At 38.7% G+C, this 20628-nt stretch overlaps 1 protein-coding gene across 1 annotated transcript in view; it reads right to left on the minus strand.

Annotated features, from left to right (window-relative positions):
* The window catches only part of Dnajc24 (DnaJ heat shock protein family (Hsp40) member C24), a 44552-nt gene that overhangs the window by 1465 nt on the left and 22459 nt on the right, over window positions 1–20628 (minus strand). The window contains exons 3-4 of the mRNA XM_032903847.1: window positions 17973–18111; window positions 2689–2757 (exon numbers count right to left, since the gene is read on the minus strand). Coding sequence (XP_032759738.1) covers window positions 2689–2757; window positions 17973–18111 — 208 coding nt within the window. The remainder of the gene's footprint in view (window positions 1–2688; window positions 2758–17972; window positions 18112–20628) is intronic.

Genomic DNA, 20628 nt, shown 5'->3' on the forward strand with positions numbered 1-20628 from the left:
AATTGGCAATGACAGGTCCACCCACAAGGCTCTGCCAGCTGGCCCGAGTCCGAGGAAGTGCAAGAAGCCGCCAGAACACCACCGGAAGTTTTTTGGTGCATTTCTCTCTATGAAGTGAAGACAAATGATGACGAACAAAGGATGGCAAGGTGTACCAATACCATCCAGCATCATCTACTGCCCTTTGGGTTATATTTATATATATATTTTAAACATCTTGTGTTCTCTCAAGCACCCACTCTAATAAAACATCACATGCCCTTTTTCTTGGCTGCCTCCAGAAAAACACCATGTGTCTGTTCTTAGTAAAACATTCTCCCACATGTCTGCTTCAATAAAACATCCTCCCATAAGACAGTTTCCAGAAAAACATCACATGACATAACTGAGAAACCAGCAATTTCTACTTTAAAAATCCACAAAACAACCAAAGCTATTGTCTGGAAAAGCTTAGTCTTCAGTGCCCCAGTGCTTCCAGGAATGTGTTTTCATAATAAAATGTGATACTGGGCCCTGTCTCTCATGTGTGTACAACTTCTTCCTCTTTGTACCACTGCCACCCAAGGCCACTGTGAAGATGATCCTGAGAGAAAGAATCCCAATAACCTGCATACTTGATAGACCTTATTTAACTTTGTATTACAATAAGATTACTCTTTCCCCCCTTTTAAAAAATTTATTCTTCTAAACTTGCTTTTTTCTAAAAAAGTTGGTTAAAAACCTACAGTAGTTTTTTAATGCTCCTATCATAATCCAGACTACACAATTACTGCTCAATTTTCTCAGGGGAGGATAACGATAATTTCTACCTTTATAACCTACCTTATACATGAGCATCAAATATGTTCTATAGTTTAATCCTCCCCTTTCTTCTCTTAGCAGTAATTGGGATTAAACCAAGGGGCCTCATGCATGGGAAGCACTGTACCAATGAGCGACAGCCCTGGCCTAACTATGCTTCTTACTGATTCACTGGATGTAGCTGGAGTTCTGTTCCTTGCTATGAAGATTATTTTAGAAGAAGCTGGGGAATAGCTCAACGAATAAAGTGCTAACTTGATAACATGAGGACTTGTAATTTAATCCCTATCACCCATGTAACGGCCAGTTGTAGCACACATACCTATCACCCTGATACTGATGGGTACTGATAGGTAGCAGAGACAGGTAAACCCAGGTACTCATTGGCCATCCAGACTAGCCAATCTGAGATTTGGACTGAGTGAAAAGACTCTCAAGAAATAAGGTGAAGAAGCAAATGAAAGAATATCCTATCAACCTATGACCTGCATATGGGCAAGTGATACCCCACAGTGTGTGGGGGTGGGGGGGTTAGGGGCTGGGTTGCCACATGGGTACTGGGAATTCCACAAAAGCAAGCAGTGCTTTTAACCATTGAACCATCTAAATGGAAGGCACAGGTATATATACTCCAACCTCCAAATTATAGTTTTTAAAAATATATTTAGTTGAACAAATGTTTAATGAATGTCACATTCTAGTTTGTCCACAAGTTAGCAATGAAGAGTAAGCCACTGTAGCTTCCACAAGAGAAGCTCCTCCTCTTACTGCAATGATTCCACCAAAGACCCCTGAACTCTGGTTATTCATGGTAAACATGAGCTTCTCTACCCCAGAACTTCATTGGGATTGCTAAACATAGATTGGTTCTATAGGCAAAACATGATTTCTAAGACAATAATGCTTATGACTCTCATCCTTAGAGCATTAGGTAAAGGCTTTGCCATTAAAAATGAAGCTTATCACACCACCACACTCACTAGTGAACTTCTGTAAGCCTTTACAGGAGCTGTTCCCCATGCTAAAAAATAACTCTGTAGTTGAGAGTATATAAGAAATGATTAGTAAATGAGAACTTTATTTTCCTAGAGAAATACTGAAGTATAATACTCATGGCTTCCATTTAGAAGGTGTTTTCCAATATAATGATGTGTAACCACAATTGCAAAGAACAGAAGAATGTGGGAATTACATTGGTTACTACAGTTTTAATACTCTAGTAAAAGAAAGGGGCAAGAAGACATGACATGAAAGGCAAGGGGAATGATAGATTTTCCTAAGGATAGTCGGAAAGTGCGAGCAGCATTGGAGAAACCCAGCACCCCCTAACAGTGAGGTCTGTGCTTTTATCCTCAGCATTCAGTAAGTGGATGCAGGAGGTTCAGAGCTCAGGGTCATTCTCAGCTAACCTAGGTTGTTTCAAATGAGACGAGATCAAGCTACACACGAGACCCTGGCTCAAACAAAACCAAATAGTGAAATCAAGGGTAAAGAGAAACACAGTCTCTTTCAAAGCAGAAGTTCAGATCATTAGAAAGACTGGTCCTATCAGTTTCAGATTCTATATAAAGCATAAAGAAATTCTGACAAGAGTTTGTTAGCATGAAGAATATTAACACTTTTTACTTTTTAAAAATCATATTATACATAATGAAAAAATCAAAGCAGTTAAAAAATGAACAAGAAAGCCTTCTATACTTAACTGAAATAGGGAACGCTGAGAAATGGGCCATGTAATACTGCAGTAAGCAAAACTAGGAAAGGCGGATAAAACGTGGAAAGGTAAAGCCATTAGTTAAGGCTTTGATATCATTTTTTCCTATATTAAAAAAAAAACTCCTAATATCTCTCTTTAGTGTGGATAGACAAAATAAGATCAAATCTAACCTTTGTTCCAGGACATCTCTTCAAGGTGCACCTGTGCGTCTACCGGCCCCACATTTCTTAGCTCATCTTCTGTAAAATATAAAGCGAGACGATTTTGATTGTTAAGAATGCTGATAATGCATCTACCGTGCAGCCATTCAAACCTGTATCATGAACCATTTTCACACTTGTTTAGTGCTTCTGACATCGGCACAGAGGGAGGCAGAGAGGTCATATCCCATGTCCACTCAGATACAGGGGGAAGTCCATACAGAGAACAGCAGCAGCCAGAATAGCCCTTGTGGGGAATAGAACTCGCCAACACATTGAACTTCTCAGCCTCCAGAACCATGGAATAAACTGTGCTTAGCTACCCTGGCCTGTAGTGTTTTGTTATGGCAGCCCAAACAGACTAATGGGTATTCCTCAAATCGAATGAGATCATACCTGAGGTGCTGTAAAGAGCAAAGCTCTACAAAAACATTGCGGGCTGTTGGTCATCTGACTGTAGGAGAATAAGAATCTAAGGAGAGAGGATTTTACACTTTGGCAATAACTGTGTGCTGTGCATCTTTTGTTGTTATCTGGACCAAAGTGTGTCTCTACAGGTAGTGAGCCTAGGGAGCCGGGAATCCCATGAGTACGGTCTGGTTAGTGCAAGCATGAAGTCTCACAAAACGTAGACTTTGAGCAAAGAAAGTAACTACAGGTGGCCTTGATTCTGTTTTCAAGGGCATTGTATAAATCCTGTATGTGTGTATTGTTCTTTTAGAAGATAATGCTTGGGGGAGGGGTGGACACATTACTAAAATTCAGCAACCTCCCCCAACTCCAGTGAAAATTTCTTTAGCTGTCTCACTAGTCTCCTGTTCACTTGCTGAGAACACGTCCCTTTGTTCTGTTGTGTGCATGCCTGCAACTTAATTATATTTAATAACTGCCTGTTCAGAATTTATTGGTGAGTTACACAATTTAAAAATAGATGAAAAGATTATACAATATTTTGAACCTTCCATATTCTTCTATTAAGGTATGTCAAATATTATACTACATCATATTTACTGGGTACCAACAGTCTATTAAACTGTCCCTAAAATCCAGACACAGACTTTCTCTTGTGGTCCAGGTAGCCCTTCCTTCCATCAATCTATTCCCACTGAAGAGCTTATACATAATTTATAGTATGCTAAGTAGTTTCTAAACAAAACAAAGTATTTTCCACATTCTATACAAAGATACTTGCCTACCTGTTCTGGTTCTTCCTCCCTCTCTCCTCCCCCCTTCTCTCTCCTTCTCCCTCCCAAAGAGCAGGTATTACTTTATTGTCCAGGCTTCATTGAAGGAACTGTGTGCAGCTCCTGCTGGCCCTGACTTCACGGCAGTCTTTCTGGCTTCTAATGTTGGGATTACAGGAGCCACCATGCCTGCATGACTTGTTCTTCCCATTTTTTTTTCTTTTTTCTTTCCTTTGAGACCAGGTCTTACTGTGAAGTCCTGGCTGTCCTGGGACTCACTCTGTAGACCAGGCAGACCTAAACTCACAGAGATCCACTTACCTCTGCCTCAGTGCTGGGATTAAAGGTGTGTGCCTTTAATCCTGCACAAGGCTCTTCCCATTTTTTTTTTTTAATTTCAATCTGAGTCTCAGGGAAAGAAAAAATAAATTCTTATGGTTTAATCTCTTATTCAGAAAAGTCAACTTTGCTAGAATTAAAAAATATCTGGAGAGAATAATCATAGTGAAAAGATCCACTTGGAGAACTAACAGCATTATCAATTTGCAACCAAGTTACTAAAGTAAACTGTATTTATCTATACTTGGCATACGAATGAAGCAATGCAGATTGGGAGAATCACCTTTCTTAGCCTGACCTATCTAGGATACCTAGAATAGACTAACTGTATTAAAAGGATAAACAATTATAAATATATATGATGCTACTGTATTTAAAAATAAATAATAAATGAGAAGTGTCCTGCAAATGTACCTGCCAAGCCCTTCAGCATCCTACTGTTCTGCTTGTCTACTGGGAAGCAACCATTATTCTGATCTAGTTACTATTTTGTGTGCTACTCTATTATTCCTCCCACAGTTCATTATTTTCTCTTCATCTTTATCACTATGTGCAGGGCTTTTAGAGTAGCATCTATTCTTGGTTAAAAGATTAGCATAGCCCATCTCATGGTGAAAGAGAAAATAGAACACAAAAATGATTAGTTCTTTGCCAAAGATCCGAGTAGTTGAAAAGAATATATTGGAATTCTGTGGCTATGGAAACATGGAGATCTTATTTAATACTATGTGCACCAAAAAAAAAAAAAAAAAAAACTATTACTCTGGTTTTAAAAATCAGCATCTGACATAAACAAAACATTCCAGAAAACCTTCCTTTTGCTGTTGAGGGTCAAGGAGAGCTGCTGAGAAGTCTCAGGCTTTCTGGTTAAATCGGTGTGATTATGGTGAAAACAATTTATCACCTGACACAGATTTCTGCACCTCTCTATCTACTCATGTTACACATCAGCAAAAAGTTTTAAAGGCAGTTTATTTGAGACCTCAGTGTCCTGCTTTGGAAGCTAGAAATAAGAAAAGTTATTTTTTTTTTAAGAAAAGTTATTATCCTTTGAAAAGTAAATAATCTAACAACTTCTGGGGTGATTGACTCACGGGAACACTGGACCCCTGGAGAACTGTATAATGAGCAGACCCAGTACAGGAAAGTAAAAGGTGGATCTAAATGTGGTCAGTGGGGGTGACCATAGCCCTTTGTTGAGAGGCAGGTGTCCAAGGATGGGGCAACACAAATTCCACCCAACCCCCATTGCAATTAAAAGGAAGAAGAACAAACAAATCAATATAGTTTCTTTTCTTTCTATTAAAATAATGCTCTTTGCTTGTCCACCATTGTGGTTATAATTAAAAATCTTAATTCTTCCCTATCCACTAAAAGTCACTTTGCAGGAGCCCTGAAAGTAAAGGGGGTTGATAATTCTGTATTAATTGGGCATGACATCTTCAAAACAGTTGAGTTTGTTTTCTTTTGTAGTAACACACACACACGCGCGCGCACGTGAATAAACACTTTTTGTTCACTGCTATGAAACATTTTAATAGGCAGATCTAGAACTGCAAATCCCACCTCAAGATTCTCCTGTGGAAATTAAATACTAACATTGAGAAAAGAAACTGACTTGATTTAAGACAAGATTTAAAAGTTCAATCTTTTGTTTTTCTATATAATGGCAACAACTTTTGGGGAAAAAAACAAAATGAAACAACAAAAACAGGAAACAAACAAAAAAAAAAACAAAGCAACACACAGCCAATTTTAGAGAACACACTGCTAGCATTTGGTGTGCTCACTCTATCTAATGACTACACAATTTGCTTATTAAAAAATGGGTTCAACTCTTTTGAAGCTATCTAGGAATATTAAAGTCTGTTCACACTCTGTCATACTGACAAGCTTAGCCAAATGAGACAAGACAATCACCAACTCCCCACCTTCCAATTTTACTGTTATGTATCAAAAGCAGTGCATTATAGTTAGAGTGAGCTTCCTGAGGAATATAATGATAAAATCAAATAATTTATGTGGTTACTTAAAAAAGAATCTTTCAATCTTTAGAAGTATAAGCCCTTCTGACCTTGCATTCTATTGGGTTTGTCTGACAACAAGAGGTGAAAGAATTCTGTGGCTCCATTGTCTCAACAGTGGGATCTAAGACAACACTGGCAGGGCTCATCAGAGAGGTTTATGAGCCTGCAATTCAAAGAGATTAAAAGGAAAATCTACAGCGATTCTTTCACACTGACGAATAACATTAAATAACTATTAGCAGCTTGGTTCAGTCAAGCTCACCAGAGCTCTTGCTGAGTCATTGATAGCCTTGTAAAGAGGAAAAGTTTCTTCAGCCCCATTTGAGAATCAATAAATATTCCTTACTTCTTATAAAACAATGAGAAGTCCAGTCTTTAAAAACTTCTTCCTAATGACAAATTTCTAAAACAACCCTTTAATATCTAAAGAATTAATTTCTGATCCCAGTAAACTTTCTTACCAAAACTACAATTTAAAAAAGAAAGAAAAGGAAAAGAAAAACAAGTAAGTAAAATTTTAAAACAGCAGCAATCTGAGACTCTAGGAAGTGAGCCTTAACTGTTCACTATGGCTGAGGTGCTTAAAGTCTCATTCAACTGAATAATGGCCAAGAGATCAAGTGCATCTGCAGACGTGTGTGTCCTGTTCATTTGTGGCAATGTCATTTATTCAAAGGGCCATCACACTCCCAAGTACTCTGATGTAGCAGTTAATCCACTACTTTTATTGTTATGCAATTTCAAATGCATAAAAATAAATATTTTTAAAGGCTTGTGTATATACAAATTAAAGGCAAATTCTAGTGTTATCATCTAGGTGTAGCTCAGAAATTTTCTCTTTAGACACGTAATTTAACTTTAAGAATCATAATTTTAAAACCATTTCACTACAGAGATTAGCTTTCCCCAATAGGAAGAATTAGAGAGAACTCACTTCTGGCCATTACATGCTGTTCTCAGAGGGCTGAGATTGGGCAACACCTAATTTGAAAATTGTTTGCTAAATTATAATGGCCTACAGTCTTTTCCCAGATGAAATTATACTCACAATTATAATGCTTTCCACACGGAAGAAAAGAACTGCGGGGTTTTTACAAACTAGAGGTAAAACTGGTTCTCAGGAAAGGTAACAAATGAGCCTGGTCTGGAGAGCACATCTGTGACCCCAGCATTCTGAAGGCTGTGGCAGAAGACAAGAAACACAAGGACACCCCAGGCTACAGAGTGAGGACCAGGGTGGGGGAAGGGAGCAAGGGAAGGAGGGGGAAGAAGGATAAGATGGGTACCAAATGAAACACAAAAGCTGAATTCCATCGGCTTTACTATAGAACAGATAGAACAGTAGCAGATATAGGCCCAGTCTCTCGTTCAGATCATCAAAATGCCTCTTCTCTGACTATGGAGATTAAAAAACAGTGGCCCATACACTAGTTGTGCAAAAGTCATAATTAAAACTTCAAGAAAATTGCTTTGAATCCCTTGCTATCAATCACTAGCTGTGTGACCTTGGTGAAATTAACTAACCACAAGAAGCTTTTTGACTTACTCTGGAAACAGATAATGCTATCTTCCTCACGAGGGTACTAAAATAATATTTAAAAGGTAGTTACCATAGTTCCAGTGTGCAAAAATACTATTTTAACTGTTAATATCTCATATTTTTCCCATTGAATTCTGTACCAGAGCATAAGAAAATGACTAAAACCTAGTTCATCTTTAGGAAGACCCTTCAAGTTCCAGTGGAAGAAGGAAGGGAGGAAGGGAGGAAGGGAGGAAGGGAGGGAGGGAGGGAGGGAGGAAGAAAGGAGGAAGGAAGGAAGCAACTCCTCACCTCATCTGGTTTCATAACAGTTGTCTGTCTCTCATTAAAACAGATGCATTAATATCAAACATATATACATAGTATATGTCCCCATCCCCACCACACCCGCCTCCCCGAGAGAGACAGGCAGAGAGAGGCAGAGAGAGAGGCAGATGAGGGACTGTGGGAGCAGAGAGCAGCATGAAATGGAAAGCCCCAGTAGCTGTGGAGGTGAGTTGGTGAGGAAGAAGTGAGCACACAGGGAAGGAGAAGACAGGAGAAGTGCAGCCTGGCCTTCCTGACCCAGTAATGGTAAGCAGCGCAGACTAGAGGTAACCAGCAAGGCCGTTCCAGTCTAAGCCAGAAGAAAACAATGGAAAGGGCAACTGGTCTTGATTTTAAATCAACCACCTTCCACTGGGTCAAATAAACACACAGAAATTGGAAGTGACTAAAGCAGAAAATAAGTACTTCTAAAACTCTCCAATCAGTTCTATTAAGTCAGACCCTTCAAAGGGGTGTGCTCTCATTCCAGAATTACAAACGTTATTTTTGCCAACAGGTTTTTAATTATTAGCAACTAGTTAACTTTTATTCAAAATTAATAACAAATATTCTTAAAATACTTTGCATGGTAAAAATAGTGACAACTCAGATGAGCATGGGACCCTCTCAGAGAATCCTAGTGCCTCTGGTCCGTCTCCCAAGACACCAGTGTCAACTGTCTAGATGGATTTTCTGCATCACTTCACATACTTACTTTTCCCAGAAACAGTCGACAAAAAAAAAAAAAAAAAAAAAAAAAAAAATCTCTTGATGCTTATCTACAAGTTTTTACCTGAAGCAAATTTTTACAGTCAATTTTGAAATTCCTAAAATCAAACTGAACTCCTAATCTGACTAATTCAAGTATTTTGTATGGGTCAGTGTTAGGACATAATTTACACAATTATCTACTGGCCTCAAATGATACCAGCCCAAATTTATATTATTTACATTTAAAAACACATTTCCCTTTTCTTATAATACATCTTAAAACATAAAAGCCCTTTTCAGAAAGAATTTCAATTTTACACTTAAGATTTGGTGATATGATGCATGAATATTTGTGGAGTTTTAAAGATTCATTCCTCATTGGTACAAGATTTATTTCCTTATCTTCCATGTTCAAATATTTATCCTAATAAAGAAATGAAGTGAATTGCATAATAAACCATCAGAAATGACTGGCTATGTCCAGCAAGGAGCAGCATCTTAGCTGTATGTTCTGGCAAATCTCTCTCACCCAGGCTGCTTGGTTATCTACATACTTGGGCACATATGACAATTAGACACAATGAATGAGAGCAAGATGTATTTTAATAAAAGGTATCAACAGGGATTCCAAACACAGTCCACTTATTTTAAGCTCTAGTTGAAGTTTGTTCCTCTTCAGGTAACAGAAATAGCTCATAGCTGTGTTCTGTGGAGACACTGAGACACTGAGCTCTGTGCAACAGAACATTATAAAGCGATTAAATCATACTCCTTGTTATTTCCATGAGATACTTCTGTTATTTTAATGTTTCTAATATATAAGAAAATTCTCACACAAGATTTACAAAGACATCAAAATCTTTTGATAGCACTGTTCATGTGAACATCTTACACATCTTGAAAGGGTTCTCCAAGTACACCTCTGGTTTAAATGCAAAGCCTGGTCTTGAATAACTACATGCTTCCTAAGCTCCAAGCAGTTTAAGAGACATCATTACCAACAATACAGTAAATACACCAACTGGAACTAACTAGTTATTTTTACTAGTTAACACTGTTTTCAAAATGTCTGATCTCTAGACACCCATTATTACTCTTCCTCCTAGACGTGTTTTCCTTTGCCTGACCTACTCTAAAACGCCAAGAAAAGAAGGCAAGGAGAAAAATGTTTTACTTAAGGCTATCTGCCCTACTATCACATTTTCATTAGAAATAACCCATTTAGTTGTTTCTTTTGAGAAGCAAAGAAATATGAATGCCAAGGGTCCTTTTCTGGATACATCTATGTCTGTGGGCAATACTAATGAGGCTCTTCTGGTATCTGGAGTACCACATGGAAAAACACTGAACATCAACCACTGAAGCAAGTACAGCGAGTCAATAGCAGATAGGCGTAAATATACTTAACACTGCAAAAGAAGGTTTTACAATCACCATCTCCACATGCACAAAGAGTTGTGCATCACAAAGCTAGTCCATGTCCCCCGGCGTGACCCAGAAAAGCTGAGTGCTCTGACCTGGTTTGAGCAATTCTTCTTGCTATCCTATGCGGATCTTTAACAAATTAGCACCCTCAAAGGTTTCCTTACAGCAAATCTAAATCCTGTTAGAGATTCAAGTTCAATTCATTTGCTTTTGAAAAGCCACATATTGATGAGTAAGAAGAAATTAATATCAGTATTCAGGTTTATCATGAGAGTTTTTGAGAACAGCTTGAAATTAAAGGCTTAAATACAGCACGTCACACTTAGATATGAGCGCTCTCAACAGCAGGCCAGTGGCCATTTAAAATGGAAAGAGTACTCATTTCCAGAGCTTCCCTTCTAGTGAAGAATGTACTTTATATTACATATGAAAGTGTCCTTAAATGCTATATTTTTACTATCTTAGAAAAGCTCAACTTAATTTGAAGAAATTAGCTCACCTATTTGAAGAAATGGCCAAGCATTTCACATATAATGTCAAGTTTATTTATCTGAATCATAATTTTTCTGTTGTGATATCATCAATGCCTACAAAAGCCCCTATGACACCTCAAGCTGCAGGCGCTAACTTACTAAAACTTAAAATTCACATTCATAGCTCAGAAGAAACGTGTGGTTCTAGCAGCTTGTCAGTCCCTCCCTACTGACCATTTGTACTTATTCAATCTCTTAAGCCTCCCTGTATGCAATCCTGTGCCTACTATAAACCCAGCTTCCTGGTTCTTTCCGATTTTAGTTTACCCTACTGCACGCCACATAAGAAGAAAGTAACTTCATGATTTCTGCTCTCTTCTCAGCCTTTGGGAAGTAGACTTCTGGACAGTTTCATTCACGTGATCTTTGTCATATACAAGCTACAAGTGGCAAAAGTGCAGACACTGAACATCGTGTCTCTACATGCTTTTTTTGTTTTATGTGTATAAGATTTTGCCTGCATATATGTCTGTGTGCCATACATAGGCCTGGTGCCCACAGAGGCCAGAAGAGGACTTTGATTGACCTAGGACTGGAGTTGTAGATGGTTATGAGCTGCTATAAGGGTTCTGGGAATTGAACCCAGGCCAGTGCTCTTACTCCAGCCCCATCCTACACTCCTTAGAGGACAGTTTTGTGTGAGTTCTTCTTAAAAAAACTGGTATCCCACATTAGTAAAGATTAACAAAAATGTGAAGAAACTCTCATCTCCAATAGCAGAACTCTGTGTCTTTATGAAGCTAGACCAGCTCACATTCAACATTACAACACACTCAAATGCACTAGCTCCAATATAGTCATAGAAACTTATCATGTGAACCCTTATATAAGGATGGCCCTATGGATAGAATTTGTTCTCAAACAAAGGTACTTCTACATTCTTTCTGCCAGAAATACAATCTTTTTTTTTTTTTTTTTTTTTTTTTTTTTGTTTTTTTTTTTTTTTTTATTATTAACTTGAGTATTTTCTTATATACATTTTCGAGTGTTATTCCCTTTCCTGCTTTCCGGCAAACATCCCCCCCCCTCCCCTTCCTTATGGGTGTTCCCTCCCAACCCTCCCCCCCATTGCTGCCCTCTCCCCAACAGTCTAGTTCACTAGGGGTTCAGTCTTAGCAGGACCCAGGGCTTCCCCTTCCACTGGTGCTCTTACTAGGATATTCATTGCAACTCACGAGGTCAGAGTCCAGGGTCAGTCCATGTATAGTCTTTGGGTAGTGGCTTAGTCCCTGAAGCTCCGTTGGTTGGCATTGCTGTACATATGGGGTCTTGAGCTCCTTCAAGCTCTTCCAGTTCTTTCTCTGATTCCTTCAACAGGGGTCCTGTTCTCAGTTCAGTGGTTTCCTGCTGGCATACGCCTCTGTATTTGCTGTATTCTGGCTGTGTCTCTCAGGAGCGATCTGCATTCACATTTTGATCCTCCGTCTTGAGTTTCATTTGTTCTAGGCATCTAGGGTAATTCAAGCATTTGGGCTAATAGCCATTTATCAATGAGTACATACCATGTATGTCTTTCTGTGATTGGGTTAGCTCACTGAGGATGATAGTTTCCAGTTCCAACCATTTGCCTACGAATTTCACAAAGTCATTGTTTTTGATGGCTGAGTAATATTCCATTGTGTAGATGTACCACATTTTCTGTATCCATTCCTCTGTTGAAGGGCATCTGGGTTCTTTCCAGCTTCTGGCTATTATGAATAAGGCCATGGCGAACATAGTGGAGCACGTGTCTTTTTTTATATGTTGGGCATCTTTTTTGGGTATATGCCCAAGAGAGGTATAGCTGATCCTCAGGCAGTTCAATGTCCAATTTTCTGAGGAACCTCCAGACTGATTTCCAGAATGGTTGTAGCAGTCTGCAACCCCACCAACAATGGAGGAGTGTTCCCTTTTCTCCACATCCTCGCCAGCATTTGCTGTCACCTGAGTTTTTGATCTTAGCCATTCTCACTGGTGTGAGGTGAAATCTCAGGGTTGTTTTGATTTGCATTTCCCTGATGACTAAAGATGTTGAACATTTCTTTAGGTGTTTCTCAGCCATTCAGCATTCCTCAGCTGTGAATTTTCTGTTTAGCTCTGAACCCCATTTTTTAATAGGGTTATTTGTCTCCCTGCTGTCTAACTTCTTCAGTTCTTTGTATATTTTGGATATAAGCCCTCTATCTGTTGTAGGATTGGTAAAGATCTTTTCCCAATCTGTTGGTTGCCGTTTTGTCCTAACCACAGTGTCCTTTGCCTTACAGAAGCTTTGCAGTTTTATGAGATCCCATTTGTCGATTCTTGATCTTAGAGCATAAGCCATGGGTGTTTTGTTCAGGAAATTTTTTCCAGTGCCCATGTGTTCCAAATGCTTCCCTAGTTTTTCTTCTATTAGTTTGAGTGTATCTGGTTTGATGTGGAGGTCCTTGATCCACTTGGACTTAAGCTTTGTACAGGGTGATAAGCATGGATCGATCTGCATTCTTCTACATGTTGACCTCCAGTTGAACCAGCACCATTTGCTGAAAATGCTATCTTTTTTCCATTGGATGGTTTTGGCTCCTTTGTCAAAAATCAAGTGCCCATAGGTGTGTGGGTTCATTTCTGGGTCTTCAATTCTGTTCCATTGGTCTATCTGTCTGTCTCTGTACCAATACCATGCATTTTTATCACTATTGCTCTGTAATACTGCTTGAGATCTGGGATAGTGATTCCCCCTGAAGTCCTTTTATTGTTGAGGATAGTTTTAGCTATCCTGGGTTTTTTGTTATTCCAGATGAATTTGCAGATTGTTCTGTCTAACTCTTTGAAGAATTGGATTGGTATTTTGATGGGGATTGCATTGAATCTGTAGATCGCTTTTGGTAGAATGGCCATTTTTACTATATTAATCCTGCCAATCCATGAGCATGGGAGATCTTTCCATCTTCTGAGATCTTCTTCAATTTCTTTCTTCAGAGTCTTGAAGTTCCTATTGTACAGATCTTTCCTTGCTTGGTTAAAGTCACACCGAGGTACTTTTAAATTATTTGATCTATTATGAAGGGTGTCATTTCCTAATTTCTTTCTCGCCTGTTTCTTTTTGTGTAGAGGAAGGCTACTGATTTATTTGAGTTAATTTTATACCCAGCTACTTTTGAAGTTGTTTATCAGCTTTAGTAGTTCTCTGGTGGAACTTTTGGGATCACTTAAATATACTATCATATCATCTGCAAATAGTGATATTTTTGACTTCTTCTTTCCGATCTGTATCCCCTTGACCTCCTTTTTGTTGTCTGATTGCTCTGGCTAGAACTTCAAGAACTATATTGAATAAGTAGGGAGAGAGGGGCAGCCTTGTCTAGTCCCTGATTTTAGTGGGATTGCTTCAAGTTTCTCCATTTAGTTTAATGTTAGCAACTGGTTTGCTGTATATGGCTTTTACTATGTTTAGGTATGGGCCTTGAATTCCTATTCTTTCCAGGACTTTTTATCATGAAGGGGTGTTGAATTTTTGTCAAATGCTTTCAGCATCTAATGAAATGATCATGTGGTTTTGTTCTTTCAGTTTGTTTATATAATGGATCACGTTGATGGTTTTCCTTCAGATATTAAACCATCCCTGCATGCCTGGGATGAAGCCCACTTGATCATGGTGAATGATTGTTTTGATGTGCTCTTGGATTCGGGTTTGCCAGAATTTTATTGAGTATTTTTGCATCGATATTCATAAGGAAATTGGTCTGAAGTTCTCTTTCTTTGTTGGGTCTTTTGTGTGGTTTAGGTATAAGAGTAATTGTGGCTTCATAGAAGGAATTGGTAGTGCTCCATCTGTTTCAATTTTGTGGAATAGTTTGATAATATTGGTACGAGGTCTTCTATGAAGGTCTGATAGAATTCTGCACTAAACCTGCCTGACCTGGGCTCTTTTTTTGGTTGGGAGACCTTTTAATGACTTCTTCTATTTCCTTAGGAGTTATGGGGTTGTTTAACTGGTTTATCTGTTCCTGATTTAACTTCGGTACTGGTATCTGTCTAGAAATTGTCCATTTCCTGCAGATTTTCAAGTTTTGTTGAATATAGGCTTTTATAGTAAGATCTGATGATTTTTGAATTTCCTCTGAATCTGTAGTTATGTCTCCTTTTCATTTCTGATTTTGTTAATTTGGACACACTTCTGTGTCCTCTCGTTAGTCTGGCTAAGGGTTTATCTATCTTGTTGATTTTCTCAAAGAACCAACTTTTGGTTCTGTTGATTCTTTCTATGGTCCTTTTTTTTCTACTTGGTTGATTTCGCCTGAGTTTGATTATTTCCTGCCTTCTACTCCTCCTGGGTGTATTTGCTTTTTTTTGTTCTAGAGCTTTTTAGGTGTGCTGTCAAGCTGCTGACATATGCTCTTTCCTGTTTCTTTCTGCAGGCACTCAGCGCTATGAGTTTTCCTCTTAGCACAGCTTTCATTGTGTCCCATAAGTTTGGGTATGTTGTATCTTCATTTTCATTAAATTCTAAAAAGTTTTTAATTTCTTTCTTTATTTCTTCCTTGACCAGGTTATCATTGAGTAGAGCATTGTTCAATTTCCACGTATATGTGGGCATTCTTCCCTTATTGTTATTGAAGACCAGTTTTAGGCCGTGGTGGTCTGATAGCACGCATGGGATTATTTCTATCTTTCTGTACCTGTTGAGGCCTATTTTTGACCAATTATATGGTCAATTTTGGAGAAAGTACCATGAGGAGCTGAGAAGAAGGTATATCCTTTTGCTTTAGGATAGAATGTTCTATAAATATCTGTTAAGTCCATTTGGCTCATGACTTCTCTTAGTCTGTCTACGTCTCTGTTTAATTTCTGTTTCCATGATCTGTCCATTGATGAGAGTGGGGTCTTGAAATCTCCTACTATTATTGTGTGAGGTGTAATGTGTGTTTTGAGCTTTAGCAAGGTTTCTTTTTTATGATGTAGGTGCCCTTGTATTTGGGGGTATAGATATTTAGGATTGAGAGTTCATCTTGGTGGATTTTTCCTTTGATGAATATGAAGTGTCCTTCCTTATCTTTTTTTGATGACTTTAGTTGAAAATTGACTTTTATTTGATATTAGAATGGCTACTCCAGCTTGCTTCTTCCGACCATTTGCTTGGAAAGTTGTTTCCCAGCCTTTCACTCTGAGGTAGTGTCTGTCTTTGTCACTGAGGTGTGTTTCCTGTAGGCAGCAGAATGCAGGGTCCTCGTTGCGTATCCAGTTTGTTAATCTATGTCTTTTTATTGGGGAGTTGAGGCCATTGATGTTGAGAGATATTAAGGAATAGTGATTATTGCTTCCTGTTGTATTCATATTTGGATGTGAGGTTATGTTTGTGTGCTTTTCTTCTCTTTGTTTTGTTGCCAGGGCGATTAGTTTCTTGCTTCTTCTAGGGTATAGCTTGCCTCCTTATGTTGGGCTTTACCATTTATTATCCTTTGTAGTGCTGGATTTGTAGAAAGATATTGTGTAAATTTGGTTTCGTCATGGAATATCTTGGTTTCTCCATCTATGTTGATTGAGAGTTTTGCAGGACACAGTAACCTGGGCTGGCATTTGTGTTCTCTTAGGGTCTGTATGACATCAGTCCAGGATCTTCTGGCCTTCATAGTTTCTGGCGAAAAGTCTGGTGTGATTCTGATAGGTCTGCCTTTATATGTTACTTGGCCTTTTTCCCTTACTGCTTTTAATACTCTTTCTTTATTTTGTGCGTTTGGTGTTTTGACTATTATGTGACAGGAGGTGTTTCTTTTCTGGTCCAATCTATTTGGAGTTCTGTAGGCTTCTTGTATGCCTATGGGTATCTCTTTTTTTAGGTTAGGGAAGTTTTCTTCTATGATTTTGTTGAAGATACAGAAATACAATCTTAATTACAGAAATATATATACCAAAAAGAAGACCAGATATTTAAGGCACATTTAAAAATCAATGCAAATCCCTTAAAAAGGTATTCTCACTAGGTCCTAATATTAACAAAAATAGACAACACGCTGATCTCTACACTGTAGAAAGGCCCAGATACGACAGTCAGACAACAGCACTACAGACAAGTGCTGCGGCTGGCACGCACGCAGGAGCCCACAGAAGGATTGCTGCAACGTGGAGGCCAGTGACCAGCCTAAACTACGAGAAAAACAAAACCTTGTCTCAATAAACAAAAATGAAAAAATGAAATGCCACTGAAAAATAAATATGTATTTTCCTGGCACAGCTCCCTTAGATAGTATGCATTTCTACAAACACTGGCTGTATTCTGTACTATCACATTCTGAAATAAAAGTTTGATTCTCAAATTGATTCTTCATAATCCTAGTAGCAGGAGCCTTAAAGTGCATTTGGTGAGGTGGTTACTACGTCAGTGTTGGCATGGGAGGAGAATCAACAATCATCCAGTCACCATGAGCTTCTATAAGCAGATCTCAGTCCATGCCAAGCCTGATGTGCTATTGGAGAGGAGCAACTGAGTGTTTTCCCCAGGGCTGGAACTGACTATTGACTCCCCCATCAGCATGTAGGGTGCTTATTGAAAGTCCAAATATAAGGCGGAGAGAGTCCTGTCCCAAGGCCAGTGCTGGAAGACAGCCTATCACTTCGTGTAACTACAGTTCATGTGTGACAAACCTGACCTACATTTTTCTTTCTTTCTCCCAACAGCCTGTCACTGTTTTAAGGAGCTATTTTCAAAAGGCAAAAAGAAATGACCTTTAAAATGATTTAAGCAATGTGCATTCCTAAGGCACCATTGACAGCAGTTTCACAAAAAGTAGCTAATCATGAAAACTACCTTAAAACAAAGGGCACAGCCAACAGTGTTGTAGGAGCTAACTTTAGTAAAAGCCTCCTGCAGATAACCATGGCTATGGTATATATTCTTCCAAATATCACACTTAAGATTGTAATGCACACATAACTAAGTTTAATAAGAAGTTTTAAGCATACACTGCATAAAATTTGGGGTCTATAACAACATTTTAGTAATCTATAGAACGCTCCTTTCCTGTCTTCCAAGAAGCTACAGCAGTTTTGTTAATTTCTTAAGAGATACACAATAATTACTAGTAAGAATAGGACAGAATGAAAAAATGATAGAAGAAGGAATTACAGTGGTGATAACTGGATGCAAATGCTAGGAAATGCTCCCTAGATGTGGCCTGCACACTGCTTCAAAGAGCTGCCGCCATGGCTCTGTTTCTTCACCACAAGCACCTACCATGCCGCTGCAGGTCATACTTTTTCTTGGTTTCTTCATTCCCTAAAATTTTCCATGCCTGATCAATTTCAATGAACTTCTGCACACACTCCTCCATGGTTCCTGCTGGCACATCTGCACTTTGTTTATCTGGATGATACTGCCAATCAAAAATAAGGGTGGTGAAGAGTTGAGTGGAGTAGGTTTAAAAAGAAAACCCACAAGACAAACAATCATAAAGCTGAGCTTTAGTTAAGAAGATAATGAGACGAAGGAAAGGAGGATGCCAAGGCCATGAGTCAACAGTGTTGGGCACAGGAGACAACTGCCAGGTTAATTAGACCACTGCAGTAGCTGCAGATCCACCAGTGACATGATCTGTCACAACGTGCAAAGGCAGCATTTTCTGGGTCATTTGCTCATGGAATCACTGGTCTCATGGACAATTTACCTACAGAAGGTGACTAACACAAATAGAAACCGGTACGTGCAGAGCAGCAGGACCTGAAAGGGGAGCACAGCCCGCCCAAAGGAAGGCTTCCTTACACAATGTGCTTGGATGTAGATATAATTTAAAACCGGATGAAGACGGCTTTCTTATGAAATTACGCAGCCACAACTTTACACAATCTCACTAGAAGACGTCACTTTCTTCTCAGTGCTGACATTCAGTTTCTAGGCCACATTTATAAGGAATTCAATAGAACAGTTTAATATAAATTCATTAAACATCATTCTCATATGAGCTTTTTAACTGTTACGAAACTTTTAGTAATGTTTCAGTATTTACACTATTTAGTCCAAACCAAAGATTTCTGCCCAGCTTCTCTGTAACTGAGAAGTGCTAACTGCAGCGCAGTGGCTGGAGCTTCACCCACCCACCCTTCCCTCCTTTTCTCCTTAGTTCTCTTGTCTCTCTTATGTCAAACACACCTTTCAACAAACAAAGGAAGAAAGATTAAGTTTAGGACACTTTACTTACAATAACGAACGGATGGTCTGATGGTAACTTTGTTCACGCTCAGGTACATAAGAGACCATCTGACAGCACTAGCTAGAGTTTGCCAACCAGTGTTACTTTGAAAGTTTGATCAAACATACTGCAGAACACATTTAAGTTTCAAAGATAGCCCTAGAAATTTTCTATTTCAAGTAGTTCCAATACAACAGGCAGACAGGCATGCCTCTGTTGCATTACACATGGTGAAGATCAGCATAACACCCCATAATATCACAGCCGCATTCTTCCACTGACTTCCTTACAGACCTCAAAGGAACACAAGATCTACCAGCACCCTCACTTTTTATTTAAGGTGCTAGTTCGAGTCTACATACCAAATCATGGTAGCATGAAGCTAGATAATTTTAATTCACATTAAAATCCAAAGTATGTAAGTTTACTTTTTTTAAATTGTAGGCATTAGCAAAGGATGCACTATCATGTTATGTATGGATGTACTGTCATGTTATATATAGATACATTGTCATGTTATATATATAGATACATTGTCATGTTATATATGGATGCACTGTCATGTTATATATGGATGCACTGTCATGTTATGCATGGATACACTGTCATGTTATGTATGGATGCACTGTCATGTTATGTATGGATGCACTGCCATGTTATACATGGATGCACTGTTATGTTATGCATGGATACACTGTCATGTTATGTATGGATACACTGTCATGTTATGTATGGATGCACTGTCATGTTATGTATGAATGCACTGTCATGTTATACATGGATGCACTGTTATGTTATGTATGGATACACTGTCATGTTATGTATGGATACACTGTCATGTTATGTATGGATACACTGTCATGGTATGTATGGATGCACTGTCATGTTATGTATGAATGCACTGTCATGTTATACATGGATACACTGTCATGTTATGCATGGATACACTGTCATGTTATGTATGAATGCACTGTCATGTTATACATGGATGCACTGTCATGTTATGCACGGATACACTGTCATGTTATGCATGGATACACTGTCATGTTATGTATGGAAGCACTGTCGTGTAATGCATGGAAGCACTGTCATGGTAATATGCCTTGCACTGCTGCTGATCATTATCAGAAGAGAAAACAGATTCTGCCATGTGGTTAGAGAAAAGAGCTGGTAGATGTCATGCATGTTAGGTAAACAAGGAGAACTAGGTGTCTACTTCACACTTTTCTTTATGCCAGATTCATCATTTATTAGCATTTAGACACCTAAGCTATCTGTTATTATAACTGAGGAAAAGAAAGGAAGTCTTAACTCCATCATCTTCTCCTTCCAGGACTTAATAATGTGTTCGTAAACACTATTCCAATATGGCAGAGTTCCAGACAGTCAAGGAAAAGTCCAAAGCCAAGATGTACTAAAGCTCACTAGGTAATGCATTCCTGTAATAATGCGAACAAGAAAGCTTACTGTGCTCAGGGTGACTGTGTGTGACATCCAAATACGCCACCAGTGCACATTTAAGATACACTTCAAAGTGAGCCATGGTGGCTCCAAGGTTCAATTTCAGTATTCAGAGAAGCTTAAGTAGATGACTGTCAGATTGGGCTAACATATAGTGAATTCCAGGCTACATTAAGATCCATGGTGAACTCAAAGCTACACTGGACTACACAGTAAAACCTCATCTCAAAAACCAAGAAGAAT

The sequence above is a fragment of the Rattus rattus genome, chromosome 5, assembly GCF_011064425.1.
Source record: "Rattus rattus isolate New Zealand chromosome 5, Rrattus_CSIRO_v1, whole genome shotgun sequence".
In the NCBI taxonomy this organism is placed as follows: domain Eukaryota; kingdom Metazoa; phylum Chordata; class Mammalia; order Rodentia; family Muridae; genus Rattus; species Rattus rattus.